The sequence below is a fragment of the Quercus lobata genome, chromosome 4 (genome assembly GCF_001633185.2).
Source record: "Quercus lobata isolate SW786 chromosome 4, ValleyOak3.0 Primary Assembly, whole genome shotgun sequence".
NCBI classification, from domain to species: Eukaryota; Viridiplantae; Streptophyta; class Magnoliopsida; order Fagales; family Fagaceae; genus Quercus; species Quercus lobata.
Genome location: NC_044907.1, coordinates 94,498,464 through 94,514,988, shown reverse-complemented (window position 1 = coordinate 94,514,988; position 16,525 = coordinate 94,498,464). Strand labels below are relative to the sequence as shown.

The 16,525-nt window shown below is 31.8% G+C and overlaps 2 protein-coding genes across 2 annotated transcripts; both read left to right on the top strand.

Annotated features, from left to right (window-relative positions):
• Window positions 1-852: 852 nt before the first annotated feature.
• On the top strand, window positions 853-2,550 carry LOC115987167 (organic cation/carnitine transporter 3-like). Its single transcript, XM_031110667.1, has one exon. The coding sequence runs from the start codon at window positions 945-947 to the stop codon at window positions 2,517-2,519; it is 1,575 nt and encodes a 524-aa protein (XP_030966527.1). The 5' UTR covers window positions 853-944; the 3' UTR covers window positions 2,520-2,550.
• Window positions 2,551-14,662: 12,112 nt separating this feature from the next.
• Window positions 14,663-16,225, top strand: LOC115987168 (organic cation/carnitine transporter 3-like). The gene has a single exon (XM_031110668.1). The coding sequence runs from the start codon at window positions 14,663-14,665 to the stop codon at window positions 16,223-16,225; it is 1,563 nt and encodes a 520-aa protein (XP_030966528.1).
• The last annotated feature ends 300 nt before the right edge of the window (window positions 16,226-16,525 follow it).

Genomic DNA, 16,525 nt, shown 5'->3' with positions numbered 1-16,525 from the left:
GGACAAGAGGAAAGAGAAAAGAAGAGGAAGGGAAGGGAAGGGAACGGAAGGGAGCTAAGGAAATGGAAAAGAAAATAATTTTCTTTCAAGTTTTAAGATATAAAAAGGAAAGAAATGAAGAAAATATGAAAACTTAATATAAAGGGGAAAAAGTAGTATGTTTTCCGATTTGTTCCCATGCATGTTATTAGATAAATTAAATATTAAAACACTTGGGGGACCTACTAAGTCTCTCTCTTCCCCTGTCTTTTCCCCCAGTTTGGGCTGATAACAAAACCGTGGATCCACATCAGCCTATCTCATGTCAACCAAACCAAGAAAAATTATGGGTCCTACAGGCTACAAAAATTAAATTATCCTCCCTCCTTTTTCATTCCATCCAAACAGTGGTAAGGGTCTTAAATAAAACCATGATAAGCTCTTGATCTGTGGGCTAGTATAGTGTTTTTATGCTCATTGCTAAATAATTTTTTACTTGTTTCATATGGTACTTAGTGCAAGTTGTTTTGTTCTCATCTGAGATTGCTAGAAGATAGAAATTGTAGGCTGCACATGTTAATGAGGCTGTCTTTGTCATGGCTAGGTTGGTTCTTGTGTTTGAGGGAAAGTTTTAATAAATCAGTAGTAGACAAACGAAATAAATGTTATTTAACATATTAGATCCAACCAGAATTTAAAAATTATAGTTGATCTTTCTAAGATCATTTATTTATATCAATTATTTAACATATATATCTACAATTGATATTTGATACGACAATGTCCATATTTTAAACCCACACTACTCAAATAAAATATTTTACCAAGGTTAGGTTATGTGCCAATCATAGCTGCTTGACGTGGCACACACTATACTCTCCCCTTCCTAAAACAACTATAAAAGCCTTTATTCATTCACGTTCCTCTTACACCTCAACCCTGCCTTATAATAAACATAGTTACAAATGGCCGATTCAACACCACTTCTCTCCCAACCCAACTCAGTCAAGTCAGAAAGCACTCCTCCACCTCTAGAAAAACACCATCCATCTCTTGATTCCACCATTGAAAGATGTATAGGAGATTTTGGATGGGCTCAATTCCTCCAAGCACTACTTGTATCAAGTGCATGGATATTTGATGCACAACAAACATTCATTACTGTCTTCACTGATGCACACCCAACATGGCACTGTACTACTCATCAACATGGTTGCAACTCTATCTCCAACATTTGCTATCTTCCGAAGAATTCATGGGCATGGGATAGGCCTTCCCATACTTCAATTATATCAGAATGGAACTTAGAGTGTGCTGCCTCCATTATCACTGGCTTGCCTGCATCTTCTTTCTTCATGGGTTGTCTAGTGGGTGGACTTGTTCTTGCCACACTTGCTGATTCCTCACTTGGTCGCAAAAACTTGCTCTTTCTCTCATGCCTAACTATGTCTCTATCTGCTTTGCTTACTATCTTCTCCACCAATATATGGGTTTACTCAGCTTTAAAATTGGTTTGTGGGTTTTGCCGTGCAACGATTGGAACTTGTGCACTTGTGTTAACAACTGAGCTTGTGGGGAAAAGATGGCGAGGCGAAGTGGGAGTGATAGGATTCTTTTGTTTCACAATAGGGTTCTTATCACTACCAGCTATAGCTTATTTGAATAGAGGTTCTTCTTGGAGGTATCTCTATGTATGGACTTCTATCCCAGGAATCTTGTATTCTATGTTAGTTCACTTCTTTGTTCATGAGTCACCTAGATGGCTATTTGTGCGTGGGCGTAAAGAAGAAGCGGTGGCCACATTGAAAAGCATTGCACCACCTAGCCATAGTGGTTATTTAACTTGGAGCTTCTCTGGGGTTTCGTTTGAACAAGAAACATGCAATAATGGGAATGTTTACTCAACTATTAAGATGTTGGTGCAGAAAAGATGGGCTTTTAGAAGGCTGTTACCGGTTATGGTGATAGGTTTTGGGATTGGAATGGTGTACTATGGCATGCCATTAGGCCTAGGAAACTTGTCATTCAATCTCTACTTGAGTGTCACATTCAATGCCTTATCTGAGCTACCATCTTCATTGGTCACTATCTTGCTTATAGGTAAGTTGAACAGAAAAATTTCGGTGCTTGCTTTCACAATGATCAGTGGGATTTTTAGTGTCATGTGTGCTTTGAAAGGCCAGGTGTGGGCAAGATTCCAAATTGGACTTGAGCTAATATCTTTCTTCAGTGCATCTACTGCCTTCAATATATTACTCATATTCACAATAGAGTTGTTCCCTACTTGTGTGAGGAACTCAGCTACTTCGTTAGTGAGACAAGCACTTGTGTTTGGTGGTGTGTTTGGTCCGATGCTAGTGGCTGCTGAGAGCAGAAATGAAATTTCATCCTATGGGGTGTTTGGGTTAGTGATAGGGTGTTGTGGGCTTTTCGCTGTATGTTTGCCAGAGACAAGAGGTAGGACAATTTGTGATACAATGGATGAGGAAGAACACAAAGAGAAAGCAGCATGTAATAGTGTAGGTGATGTCTTGGCTTGATTTGCTTTTGGTTTGCTCAAATTATGTGAGAATAATTGTACAAGGTTGTGTAGTGATTGGTCAAAAAAAAAAAAAAAAAAAAAAAATTCATGTACTATATAATAAAAGTTGGGCTTAAAAACCATGGTTGCATCAAGTAGCTTCACCAAATGGCATAAATTTTTTTAGATTTAAAAAAAAATGTATATAAATTTTCTTCTCCTATAATTTTTAAGTTGATAAAAATATTAATTTGATTACCATTCAAATTCTTCATCTAATCCATCTAATTCGTATTTTTTATGTGTAGTGTATTATAAAAAATATGCAACAACTTTCTTAATATAATAAAAGTTAGGCTTAGAAGCCGTGGTTGCGCCAAGTATTTTTGCCAAGTTGTAGAATTTTTTTTAGATTTTTTTAAATATATATATATATATATATAAATTTTCTTCTTCTATAATTTCTAAGTTGATAAAAATTTTAATTTGATTACAATCCAAATTCTTCATCTAATCCATCTATGTGTAGTGTATTATAAAAGAAAAGTAGCAACTTTCTTATTTTTTAATTACTACACTACATGTTTACATATTAAAAAAAAGGTAATTAATGCGGTAATTCTGAAATACCACTTCCAAAAACTAAATAGATAATCCTTAGACACATAAGTAAATAAATAAAACTAAATAGATAATCCTAAGACAAATAAATAAAAAAGAAGAAGAATTTGGTCACAATTGGAATACTAATCCGCATCAAATACCACTTATATTATATATAAGTTATCAACTATTCTTCTATTAGTCAACAATTAAATAAAAACTATTCTTCTATTGCTTTATTAAATTTAGGGATAAACACAAAAGCTTAATTATTGTTAATTTTTTTTTATAATTTTTTTTCTTAACTATTATTGTTAGTTAAACAATTAATTCATGTTGAAGTTAGACAATTTTTGTCTAATACATGGGTCTCATCTTCTTTTTTCTCCCCAAATCCCAGGTCTACTAATATTCCTATACAACAAGCTATTTAATATTCAAATTTCAGTCATTATGGGAGCTCACCGCCACAAAAAAAGTTAATTAACTTCGCCCAATGCAATGCCTCAAAACAATAATCAACCTGAAGAAGAAGTAGACAAAGAATAGTGGTGGTGGGATTATGAGGGCCAAAATGGCCAAGTACCACTATTTGGCAAAATATGTATAGATCTACCATTGTTTGCAAAATAATTAGGGATTTACTAATTTTTTAAAACTTGAGTTTGTGAAACTCGAGTTTGCCATGAACTCGAGTTTCACAAACTCGAATTCCATGGACATTTTTTGATGTAACTCAAGTTCCAGAAACTCAAGTTCTATAAAAAATAGCACGACAAAATTGAAGGCTATTTTTTCAAAGAACTAAAGTTACACGGCAAATTTGAATTTCACAAATTCGAGTTTTAAAAAGGTGATAGGTTACTGAATATTTCACAAACAGTGGTATATTGCTAAATATTTTTCCAAACAGTGGTATATGGTCATTTTGGCTAGATTATGAGTGTTAAAACCTTTGAATCTTTGATTCTCTGAACCAACTTTCAAAGCTAACAAGGATATAGGATTTCATTATATGAGTCAGGTATACCCACCCTTATTTTGTTTTGTTTTATTTACTTTTTTTTTTTTTTTGGTGTGAGGATGAGGACAAAAAAAAGAAGAATATTTGATGTTGAAAAAGAGTTAAAATAAACCAAGTTTGATTTTTTTTTTTTTTTTTAATTTTATGAAACCAAGTAATTCCTAATATAAACCAGGCAACACAATCACCACAAGCTTGATCTGAAATGATTAGGAGGAAGAACAAAACAAGGAAGAGGACTGTTAAACGGTAGCATCAAGGTATTAATCATTACTATTTTTTTTTCAAATATAAATGAAATAATGATCTTTAAAAAAAAAAAAAACGAATGAAATAATGATCTTAAAATATATAAACTTATATATTTCCCTTAGAATATATCTAAATATCTGATTATATATGATGATTTAATTAAGTAAACAAATCTATTTGTTTACTATTTCTTAAGTTTAAACATTAATAAAAAATACTAATTGATGTATGTGGAAATATTTTAAATCTCTAATTTAATGAATTAATTAGGTTAGATTGAAAACTAACGTTTTGCTCTTTGGGACCATATAAAATATTTAAATGAAATTCGATTTTTTGATGTTTAGATTTATAGATAAACATTTTATGTTAATATTTTTAACTGGAGCTTTTACAAAACTATGTTTTAAATTTATTTTATGGATTGCATTTATATATTCAATCTAGGGCATTTTCATTTACATCTATGTTATATTGTGGTGCTTTATGTTTTCAATTTTAATTATTTTTAAGGTTTATCAAAAAAAAAAAAAAAATATATATATATATATATATAAATTTGGAGCTACAAATATAATTTTTTTTTTTTTTTTATAATCTCACACAATATATATTTATTATATAACTTAAAGTAAAAGATCACTTCACTTCAAAAAAAAAAAAATAAAAATAATTTTATTTTTATTATCTACACTACTATTTAAGAGACTTTCTCTGTTTGAGATCCTCAATTGTGTGGTTTAAAAATATCCCTACACCATTAAATTTAAATAGGATATTTTGGTAAAAATATATCTCTAATTCCCTACAAAATAGGATCACTTTTCCGGTGGATTTTTTAAACTCAACTCTCACATCTATCCCATATTCCACTCAACCCCACGTTTTATTTTTATTTTTATTTTTTTTTACATACTCTAATCTCACGGTTCTTTTTTCTTTTTTTTTCCCCAAATCTTCTCTTTTTTATTTTGAAAAATTAAAAAATCCTACTATAAAAAAACCACTACTATATTCCACGTTTTTATTGTTTACTTTTTTTTTTTTTTTTTTTTTTCAAGACTTATCTGTTCTTTTGTCCCTTTTTATTTTCAATAAAATTTCAAGTTTCCTTACTCTAATCTCATGGTTATTTTTCTTTTCTTTTCCTCAAATCTCTTCTTTATTTTGAAAAAAAAAAAAAAGCTCATACTATAAAACCACTACTGTAACTTCTCATCCATATCCTTAAATTTAGGCACCACTATATATATATATATATATATATTTTCTTCTGAATGGCAAGCCAGTTGCCAAACAAAACAAAACATAAATAAATGTTTTCTCCCCCTTCTCTTTTTCATGAAGACATAAGCAAAGTTACATAGTTTACTTACTAACTCTCTTTATACAATTGTATCTTTATTTGATACAAAATGGACTCTCCCTCAAACTACTCACTTATAGGTTATGTTTTGGGTTTTTCTCTTCCCTTTCTTTTATGAAGATGTGGAATTTGACGAGATTTATGCATTTGTGAATGAAATAATTTTTTGGTATAAATATCATCACGCCTCTACATATTTTTGTGATTAAAAAATGTAGCAATCCCGTCATCATGTTCCTGAGAGTGTGCTCTTTTAGAAGGCATTCTATTGTATCAAGTTCAAACTTGGTGTTTTGTTTCTCCAATAAATAAATAATGATAATAAAAATAAAAAGGTTCTCTTTTTTGGAGAATTAAAAAAAGAAAAGAAAAAAGGCTCAAATTTGGTGTTTAATGTTCTTTGAATCCAGCGGATATTGACTCATAAACACCTTGTCATAATAATACAATATTTGGTGTAAATTAATTGCATCCCACAGAAACAAGAGAATAATTGTAAAATGGTCAGTAGAATCTGCCATACATTGCTAGCTAGCTACAATATTATTTTATAAATTTTAGATCCAATCAGAGTTTAAAATCTGTAGTTGATCACATTAATGTCCAATTGTGACAAACACTTGCAGAACCCTTCCACCACTATAAAATGTATAGGTGAACATTCTAATTCACATTATGTGCCGAATTGCCAATACCAACTTTTCTAAACAATTGAAAATAAAAATAATTGAAGACCCAATTGTGTTTAGCAGCTAAAATGACGCCCACGACATTATCAAAAGTAATGAACATAAGTTATCACAACTGGTTCCTGAGATTAAAATCCAAGAAGCAGATTTCCAATTCTCTTTTGCACTGAATGTGCCCTCAGGACTTGTAAGCACTTCCAAGAAAACCAGTAAAGCAATGGCAAACACCTAAAGCCTAGTTTATCATCATACACATCAGACCATCTACAGTTTCACTAAATTCACAAAGTTTTGAATTCAGAAGTACCACTTAACAAATACAGTCCCTAACAGCATTTAGAGTAAATTTCACAAATTAGAAAGAAAAAAAAAATACATTAATAAGAGAACCTAGATGGAAACCAACTAACCAAATCCCATCACAAGTGGCTAGAACAAAAGAAACTCATCATCATCGCAAAGCTCAACCTATTTCAAGGAGAACCAAAAATGTCAAAATAGAGCTTGAGAAGAAGAATCTTTTAAGAACATATCCCAATAATTTTATGAATGACCATACCCAACAGTGGCGGCTCTAGAAATTTTTTTTTAGAGTGGTTATTAAGAAACTTAAATTATACAAAATTTAATAAAAAGACAATTTGAATATATCAATGTCACAAAAAAAAAAAAAGAAGAAGCAAATACATGAAATATTATATATATATTTTTTGTACTAACAAAGAGAATAAGAAAAAAAAAAAGACTAATAAAAGATAAAGAGCAAATTGAAAATGATGATATGAGAATCATAAAGTAATCACAACAATTTCATAACAAATCTTATGCAATAAGTTGTTAGCCTGTTATTGGTGGGTAAAACATGTTAATATTGAACTCGAATTAAATTAGTAACAGCTTACCACATAAAATTTATTGTGAAATTATTGTAAAACTTTTATGGATGTACGTAGCATTACTCTTATATATATTGAACTTAAATTCTTTGATTCTCAAGTAAAGTTGTTTAACATTTTTATTATGGTGGTCAAAATATGTTAATTTAGTATATAATATATTTTTGAAAGTATATATATATATATATACACACACACATTTTTTTTCAAGTCAGGGTGGTCACAAAACATATTAGTGGAAATTAATTATTTATATAATTTTTTTTTGCATGTATAAATATTTTTTTTTTTGACAAGTGAGGACCACATTCACATACAAGTAGAGCCGCCAGTGATACCCAATACCCATATTCGACCATATCAAAATCAAATAGAGAGAGGAATGATATGTAGCCAAACTGATCATTTGGAAATTAGCGTATAGTTTTGATCCTTACCTTTACTGGTTAGCAAATCCATGGAATATGGAAAGGAGATCGATGGATAGAAAGCTTGGTTCGCCCCTAGAATTGAGTGAACGTGACAGAGAAATAGATATGTTTTGTTTTTGTTTTTATTTATTTATTTTTAGGTTTTGCTTTTATATGGAAACTTGCTCTTCCGGTAATCAGTATTCACTAAAATTAAATATATGGTTAGGATTAAAACTATTACAATTGAGGGTCAAGATTTGAGTGGGCATTGTACCCCCTAAAAAAATGGGGGAACCGTAGAACAACTCATGTGAATGGGGTTCTAATTTAGTAGGGAAAAAAAATGATTGGTCTAAGTGAAAGTGACAATTAACCAATTACAACTTGTCACGTAGGATATTTATAATACTAGAAGTCTGGAATTACTATTTGATTCATGCCCATGGAAAAAGGAAAGAAAAAAAAATTTTGAATAAACGAATTTTCTTTTCAAACCCTCACGTCAAACAGCCTTTAAGTTGTGAACTTACATTGCTCATACAATAGAATTATGATAAGGATTTTGCTTGATTACGTGAAATTTATTTATTGGGTAAGAAGGTCATGCAAGATAATCCTATTGAGAGATTAAATCTATGAATAAGTAAAAAAGTTATAAAAATACTTTTAACTCACAAATCATACATTTAAGTGCAGTGATTACAAGGATTTTGTTAATTACAAGACACAGATCTATATGTGTGTGTGAGCAGTTGAAACGGAATATAATACATAGATTTATTAAATGGAATTGTTTAAATAACACAACCATGGTTTGCTGTTGGCTGAAAACAAGCTAGTAATAACAAATTTGCTGCCGAGGTTTTCGAATTCAATTAAATAAATACCTTTGAGCTTTTGCTTAGACAAGACAATTAGTTGGATGAAATTATGCTATTACTAGCATAATTTCATCCATAAGAATGATTATAATAGCACAATAACAAAATTATGCTATTATTATCATTCTTATGGATAAATGGTACATCGATCCATTCCCAGCCCACAATTTCTTATGGATAAAGCTTATTACGTCATTGGTATAGTATAGTATCTCGTACTTGCTTTGCATGTACTTGGACAATGCTAAAAAGTATTGAAGTGACAAGCACTGCCAAATTATTGATAGGAATGCTACAATTGTATAATATATATGTATTGGATTATTTTGATCTAAAAGCAAGTTTGGGTAAGAGCATCCACATGTGGTAAATGTACCAAATGCCAAATATTTGGCACATTTAGCACACCAAACACCATTTGACACATTTATCAGATGTTCCAAATGCCATAATTTTTGCCACAGATGAACAGTGCCGTTGCATATTTACCATTGTACGGATGGGAATGGTATAATTGATTAATATTTTTTTATTCTCTTTTCTCTCTCCTCTCTCTTCAGTTTATTCTTTTCTGTTCTCTCTCACCGATTCCCTCTCTCTTATAAATTGTTGATCTTGATCCATCATCGTCAATTGTCATCGCCGATCCATCATCGCCGATCTCTCACCGGTTGAATTTTGCATCGTCATCGCCGATCTCTCCAGGCATCGTCATCGTCATTGCCATTGTCATCGCTGATTAGAATCAACGTGGGCATCGATGTTGATGTGAGATCAGAATCGACGTTGAGGTGAGATCGGAGTGTTCGTCACGATCATGGGCATCGACGTTGAGATCTTGATTGTGGGCATCGACATTGAGGTGAGGTGAGATCTTGATCGTGGGTTGCCGGTGCTAGTGGGTTTTGGTTGCTGGTGCAAGTGGATTCGTGGCTTTGGGTTGGCGGTGCTAGTAGTTTCATGGGTTTGGGTTGCCAGTGCTAGTGGGTTTTGGTTGTGTTTTCTGGGTTTGAGTTGCTGTGCTAGTGAGTGTTGCTCTATTTTTAATCGGTTTTGTCGTGGGTTGTTGATGACGGTGGTTGTGGTGGTGGTTTTGTTTTCAGTTTTTTGTTTTGCAATGGATTGTGGCTGCCACGGTGGTGGTGGTGGTGGTGGCAGTAGTAGTGTTGTGGTTGTTATTTATTATGTTAGATATATTATTTTATTGTGTTGTTTATATTATTTTAATGTATAGAATTGAATGATAAAACATCTGATAAATGGGATGTTGTAAAATGATGTGGTAACATAATAAAGTAGGTCTTTGGTGTGGCAAAATGACCTTTTTTTTGCAACATCTGCTGTGGATGCTCTAAGGGGAGAAAATGTTTTTAAAAAGGGTGAGGTCTTAAAAACACTTTTATAAGGGGAGAAAAAAACCTACACCATACATACACTTGAGATGGTAGATAATTTTCTTGGTGAGTTCAATTGATGCTGGAAGATAGAAATTGATGGCTGCGCATTTTATTGAGGCTGTCTTTGTCATTGCTAGGTTGGTTCATGTGTTTGAAGGGAAGTCTTAATAATTTGGTAGTAGACAAACCGAATATATGTTATTGGTTGAGGGATAAACTATAATTTATTAGGAATAGACAAAGGGAAAGTTCAAGGATATGCTAGTTATTTATTTATTTATAGATATGATAGTATTTTATATTTATGATGTCCACTTCATGATAATTGTTCTTTATTTTATAGTTGGTACATCAATTGATTTTTTGTGTAGACATAAATTAAATTCTAATCTCTTGTTCAATGACAAGATACTTTATCATTTGAGCTAATTTGGACAAAGAAAAGTTTCAAGGATAACTATCCCCTTAGTCAATTAATCATCATGTTCAACAGAGTGTGCCCTTTTGTGTGCTTATTAAACAAAGCAAAAATTATACAATAATCTTAGGACAAAGAAGATATTCTGAATATAAACCACATGCTGACAATCCACCAAGCTTACACACCCATAGACATAAACAAACTGACAACCTGCGGACCACTCACCTATATATGGTAGACTTATATACACTCAACTGAGCATCATAATTTTATGTTTTACCAATTATAATTTGTCATTTATTTATTTGACTTTTCTTATAAAACAGCTAAGGCTTAGAATGGAAAAATATCAAACACATGGCAAGTTATGATTAGTGAAAAATGAAGTGAAATATAATACACACAGATATATATATATATATATATATACATACATACATACATACATACATATATATATATATATATATATATATATATATAAATGATTTGTATTCATTTAAGTGTAGTGCTTAAGGGTTTTGTTAATTACATGACTCACATTTATTAGTTTGAAAAATCGGTGACATGTGTCCTATTGAGGAATGTATAATTTCTCAAACAAGCGAGAAATCAAACAAGTTATTAAAAAAATATTTTAAGAAAAAAAATTTGAAACTAGCAAAACTATGTTTTTTTTTTTTTGCTAAGTGTAACACCATAACCATGGGTTGCTAAGTGCAATATGTGTGTGTGATTTGTCGTGGTGGTCGAGGGTGTGATTTGCCAATGGTTGGTTGGATTTGTTCTTTGAGATTTATGGGTTTTTTTGAGTTCCTGGGTTTCTGGGTTTTTTTGTGTTTTCGGGTTTGTTCTTTAAGATTTATTAGCTCTTTGAGATTTATATGTTTTTGTATGTTTAATTATGATTTTTTTACTTTTTTGGGCAACCAAACATGTTCTTTGGAGGAAAGAACATGAAGAACTTGAACAGTAACACGCGGAAGAACACGTAAACATGAACATGAAAATATGTTCTTGCAAAAAAACAAACTAATGACAAGAAAAAAAAAATTAATTATTTTAAAATTATAATTTCTTAATTTTGTTTTTATTTTGTAACCTGACATGGCTTTTTTTTTTTTTTTTGATATGGATATGACATGAATGGGGGCTAATGGCACGTAGAATCAATTATTTATTTTTTTAATTGCAAAGCTTGCCAACAAAGCGCTATATTTTTTATGTATGAATTTTTTGTTAGTAAGTTGACGACAAAAACTAGACATGTTTTTTCATTTTTAATGATTCAAATAGGCACGATTAAAAAGTGAGAACCAAAACAAAAATGGGACCAATATATAAGTATCAAAACAATATTTTTACATATTAATAATTTTAAAATATAAGAAGTCATAATCACCTACCAACTCTCTCCCTTCTACTCTCCTTTCATTTAATTTGGGCCAATAACAAAACTATGGATACCATAGTAACTTCATGTCTTCATCCCTCCAATAAGCCCACTTTCTTTTCTCTCATGTCAACGAAACTAAACTGATGGGTCCCACAAAAACTTCTCGCTTTCCCTCCTTTTTCTCTCCTTCCAAGTAGCCTCAAAGAAAACATTACTTGTTTTGTTTCTTCTTTAGACACTGTTTCAAAAAGCAATAGAATACTTGCTTTAGAAACACACACAGTTGTGTTAGGAAAAGCTAAGAGCATAGCATCCGGAGATTAAAATATATATATATATATATATATATATTTTGTATCCTCAAATATTATTTTATCTATTTTATCAATTTATTTTATAATTCATTCTACATCATAGTTTTTATTTTTACATACAACTCAATAAAATAATATAAATTACCTAATAAAATAATAAAAAGTACTATTCTTTTTTTTTTTTTCCTCTCACTCATTTTTTCTCTTCACACACAATTACAAGATTAAAATAATATATATTTTTTACAACATATGAATATTAAGGTTGCATAAATGCAACCTTACTGTTCATGGATTGCAAATTCTTTTAAGTTTACAAACCCAAATAGAGTGGATTTTAGATGGTTTAAGTTGTAAAATAGTAATTGGAAGGTATTTACATCCCAATGCTAATGCTCTAAGAAGTCTTTAAAGAGACAAAAATTATCTTAAGAGAACGGTTTCATGAGATTTCTTTCTTTTTTCTAATAAAAATTAGGAAGACTGAAACATCTCCAAAATTAAGGAAATTAAACGATGAAATTGCCAATGTGAAGCCCTTGACCCATGGAGACTAGTATAATATTTTTAATTATGCTATGCTCATCTTGATTTCTCAGAGGGAGAGATCATAATCGCAGCCTCATTCTTATATCATTGTTACTTGTTTCATATGGTATTTTAGTGCAAGTTGACTACCATTGTTGGCGTGTTAGTAGTATAATGTATTGTTATTGGACAAATTTTATAAAAGAAAAGAAAAGAAAAGAAAAAAAACAAGTTGGGAAAAAAAAAAAATATATATATATATATATATATATCTTTAGAAAATGTGAGGTCTAAATAACCCTTTACACCATACGTACTCGTGATTTGAGATAACATTTGCGGTGGGAGATGCTAGAAGAAATAAATGGTTGGCAGCACGTGTCAATGATGTTTTCTTTATAATGCGGGGTTGATTATTAGGAATAGACAAAGGGAAGGTCCAGGGATAAGCATCCCTTGGCCAGTCATTATGATCATGACTATCTTCATGTTCATCTTCATATACTTAGGGACAAGCCAGAACTTAGAGTTAGGGGAGTGACTTTATTGCTAAAAGTGTGTAGTGATTTTGGCTTCCAACTCTGCTGCCGCTTAGCCGCTTAGTTGCTGGCTGTTTAAATTTTTTTAAAGAGTCAGATTGTTTATCTTGGGTAACATTAATTGACTAGGCTTATTTTACTTTATTTTTTTAAGTTTTAGAATGGGTAATTTTGTTTATTTTGGGTTTTGTATATTTTGTTTTAGACTTGGTCTTTAAAATGAGGAAAATACTAAAATTATAAACTTTGTTACAAATTACGATGTGATGAGTGATTATTAGTAAGTAAAAAAATAATGTAAATAGAGGGCCAAAATGCGAATTAACAAGAATTTGCTATCTTAACAATTTATAAGAATGTTGTAGAAAATTTTTTAATTATAACAATACTCTTAAAAGAGTCAATGATATTGTCAAGGAGATAAAATTGTAATTTTATACCCCAAAATCCAACCATGGCTTCGTCCATGCATGTTCTAGTGTCCCTGCCAAAGTTAGTGTCATTTACAATCATTCCAAGAAATGCTGATTTAACACTCACAAATATAAATAATATGAAGTCTAGATGTCAAATATAATCAATTTTGAGTTTACACGTCATCTACTCAATGTTTTGAAAACCGAACGGTTCAAGGAAACAAAAATGAGAAAGGTATGAAGTATTTAAAATTTGACCGACATCAAACTATAATAATATCATAATTAATTTATTAATTAATTAAAATTAAATTAAATTAAGACATTAAATATGTAAATATTAGCAAAATCGACCCCAAAAAAAAAAAAAAAAATCCGAAGTTAGAGTCACAAAAATAAGTAATTTTGAGCCTGCACGTCACCTAATAATATATACTCTCATCACAGGTGTGCTCTTTAATTAGTATGCCTATCTCATTGAACATGCCTCAAACAAAAGAATTTTTAACCTTTTGAGGTATCAAGTTTAAACTTGGTGATTTTAACCTTTTATTAAAAATAAACAAATAAAACTAGATTCAAACTTGGTGTTCTACGTTCTTTGAATCTAGTAAATATCCACTCTTAAAGATCTTGTCAAAATACATTAATGATATAATTTTTGTTGTAATGCTTTGTTTCTGTTCTCATAAATATCTACTTGATCAAAGACCCTAACGACAAAATTTTATTAAATGGCACAAGGACAAGAAAAATAAATGTAAAATGGTCAATAGAATCAGACATGCGCATCTCCAGCTATAGCTGCGTCATTATTCTAAGACTATTAGATCCAGCCAGAATTAAAAAACAGTAGTTCTTTTTATGAACAAATAAAATATTTTCATGAGGTTAATATTAAATGTGATATTTGACATGGCACACACTGTTAGACTCTCCTAGCCTAAAACAACTATAAAATCCATTGTTATTCATTCACATTCCTCTCACACTACCAACTCTTGCCTTCTCATAAACATATTTGTAAATGGCAGATTCAACACCACTTCTCTCCCAACCCAACTCTGTCAAGTCAGAAAGCAGCCCTCCACCTTTAGAGAAACACCATCTATCTCTTGATTCCACCATTGAAAGGTGTATAGGAGATTTTGGATGGGCACAATTCCTCCAAGCACTACTTGTATCTATTGCATGGATATTTGATGCACAACAAACATTCATTAGTGTCTTCACTGATGCACACCCGGCATGGCACTGTACTTCTAATCAACTTGATTGTAACTCAGTCTCCAATATTTGCAATCTTCCGAAGAATTCATGGGCATGGGATTTTCCTGCCTATACTTCAATCATATCAGAATGGAACTTAGAGTGTGCTGCTTCCATTATCACTGGCTTGCCTGCATCTTCTTTCTTCTTGGGTTGCCTAGTGGGTGGACTTGTTCTTGCTACACTTGCTGATTCCTCACTTGGTCGCAAAAACATGCTCTTTCTCTCATGCCTAACTATGTCTCTATCTTCTTTGCTTACTGTCTTCTCCACCAACATTTGGGTTTACTCGGCTTTAAGATTGGTTTGTGGGTTTTGCCGTGCAACAATTGGAACATCTGCACTTGTGTTAACAATTGAGCTTGTGGGAAAAAGGTGGCGAGGCCAAGTGGGTGTGATAGGATTCTTTTGTTTCACAATTGGGTTCTTATCACTACCAGCTATAGCTTATTTGAATAGAATTTCATCTTGGAGATCTCTTTATTTGTGGACTTCTATCCCAGGAATCTTGTATTCTTTGTTGGTTCACTTCTTTGTTCGTGAGTCACCCAGATGGCTACTTGTGCGTGGACGTAAAGAAGAAGCGGTGGCCACGTTGAAAAGCATTGCACCACCTAGCCATAGTTGGAGCTTTTCTGAGGTTTCGTTTGAGCAAGAAATGTCGAATAATGGGAATGTTTACTCAACTATAAAGATGTTGGTGCAGAAAAGATGGGCTTTCCGAAGGTTGTTACTGGTTATGGTGATAGGTTTTGGGGTTGGAATGGTGTACTATGGCATGCCATTAGGCCTAGGAAACTTGTCATTCAATCTCTACTTGAGTGTCACATTAAATGCCTTATCTGAGATACCATCTTCAATGTTCATTATCTTGTTTATAGGTAAGTTGAACAGAAAAATTTCTGTGCTTGCTTTCACTACCCTTAGTGGGATTTTCAGTATTATGTGTGCTTTAAAAGGTGAGGTATGGACAAGATTGCAGATTGGACTTGAGTTAATATCCTTCTTCAGTGCTTGTACTGCTTTCGGTATATTACTCATATTCACAATAGAATTGTTCCCTACTTGTGTGAGGAACTCAGCTACTTCGTTGGTGAGACAAGCAATTGTGTTTGGTGGTGTGTTTAGTCCGATGCTAGTTGCTGCAGAGAGAAGAGATGGAATTTCATCCTATGTGGTATTTGGGTTGGTGATAGGGTGTTGTGGGCTATTTGCAGCATGTTTGCCAGAGACAAGAGGCAGAGCACTTTTTGATACAATGGATGAGGAAGAACACAAAGAAAAATCAGCTTGCAATGGTGTAGGTGATGTCTTGGCTTAATTAATTAGCTTTTGGTTTGCTCAAATTATGTGAAAATAATTGTAGGTTGTGTGCAGTGCTCGGTCAAAAAAGCAACATTTATCATTCATAAGATTGATTTGGTTGGTTATTTTTGTTTTTGTTTTTGTTTTTTATTTTTATTTTAGTGTAAGTGGATTCGGCCAGATTTTAATCATATAAAAAGGGATAGGTTGCCTCCTTTCATTTTCACTTTAAAAGAAGAGAATTAATTTGAGGTTACGATTTTCTTTTCAATATATAACAATGTAGAAATTGTTAAGTTATTAAAATTTTAATTGA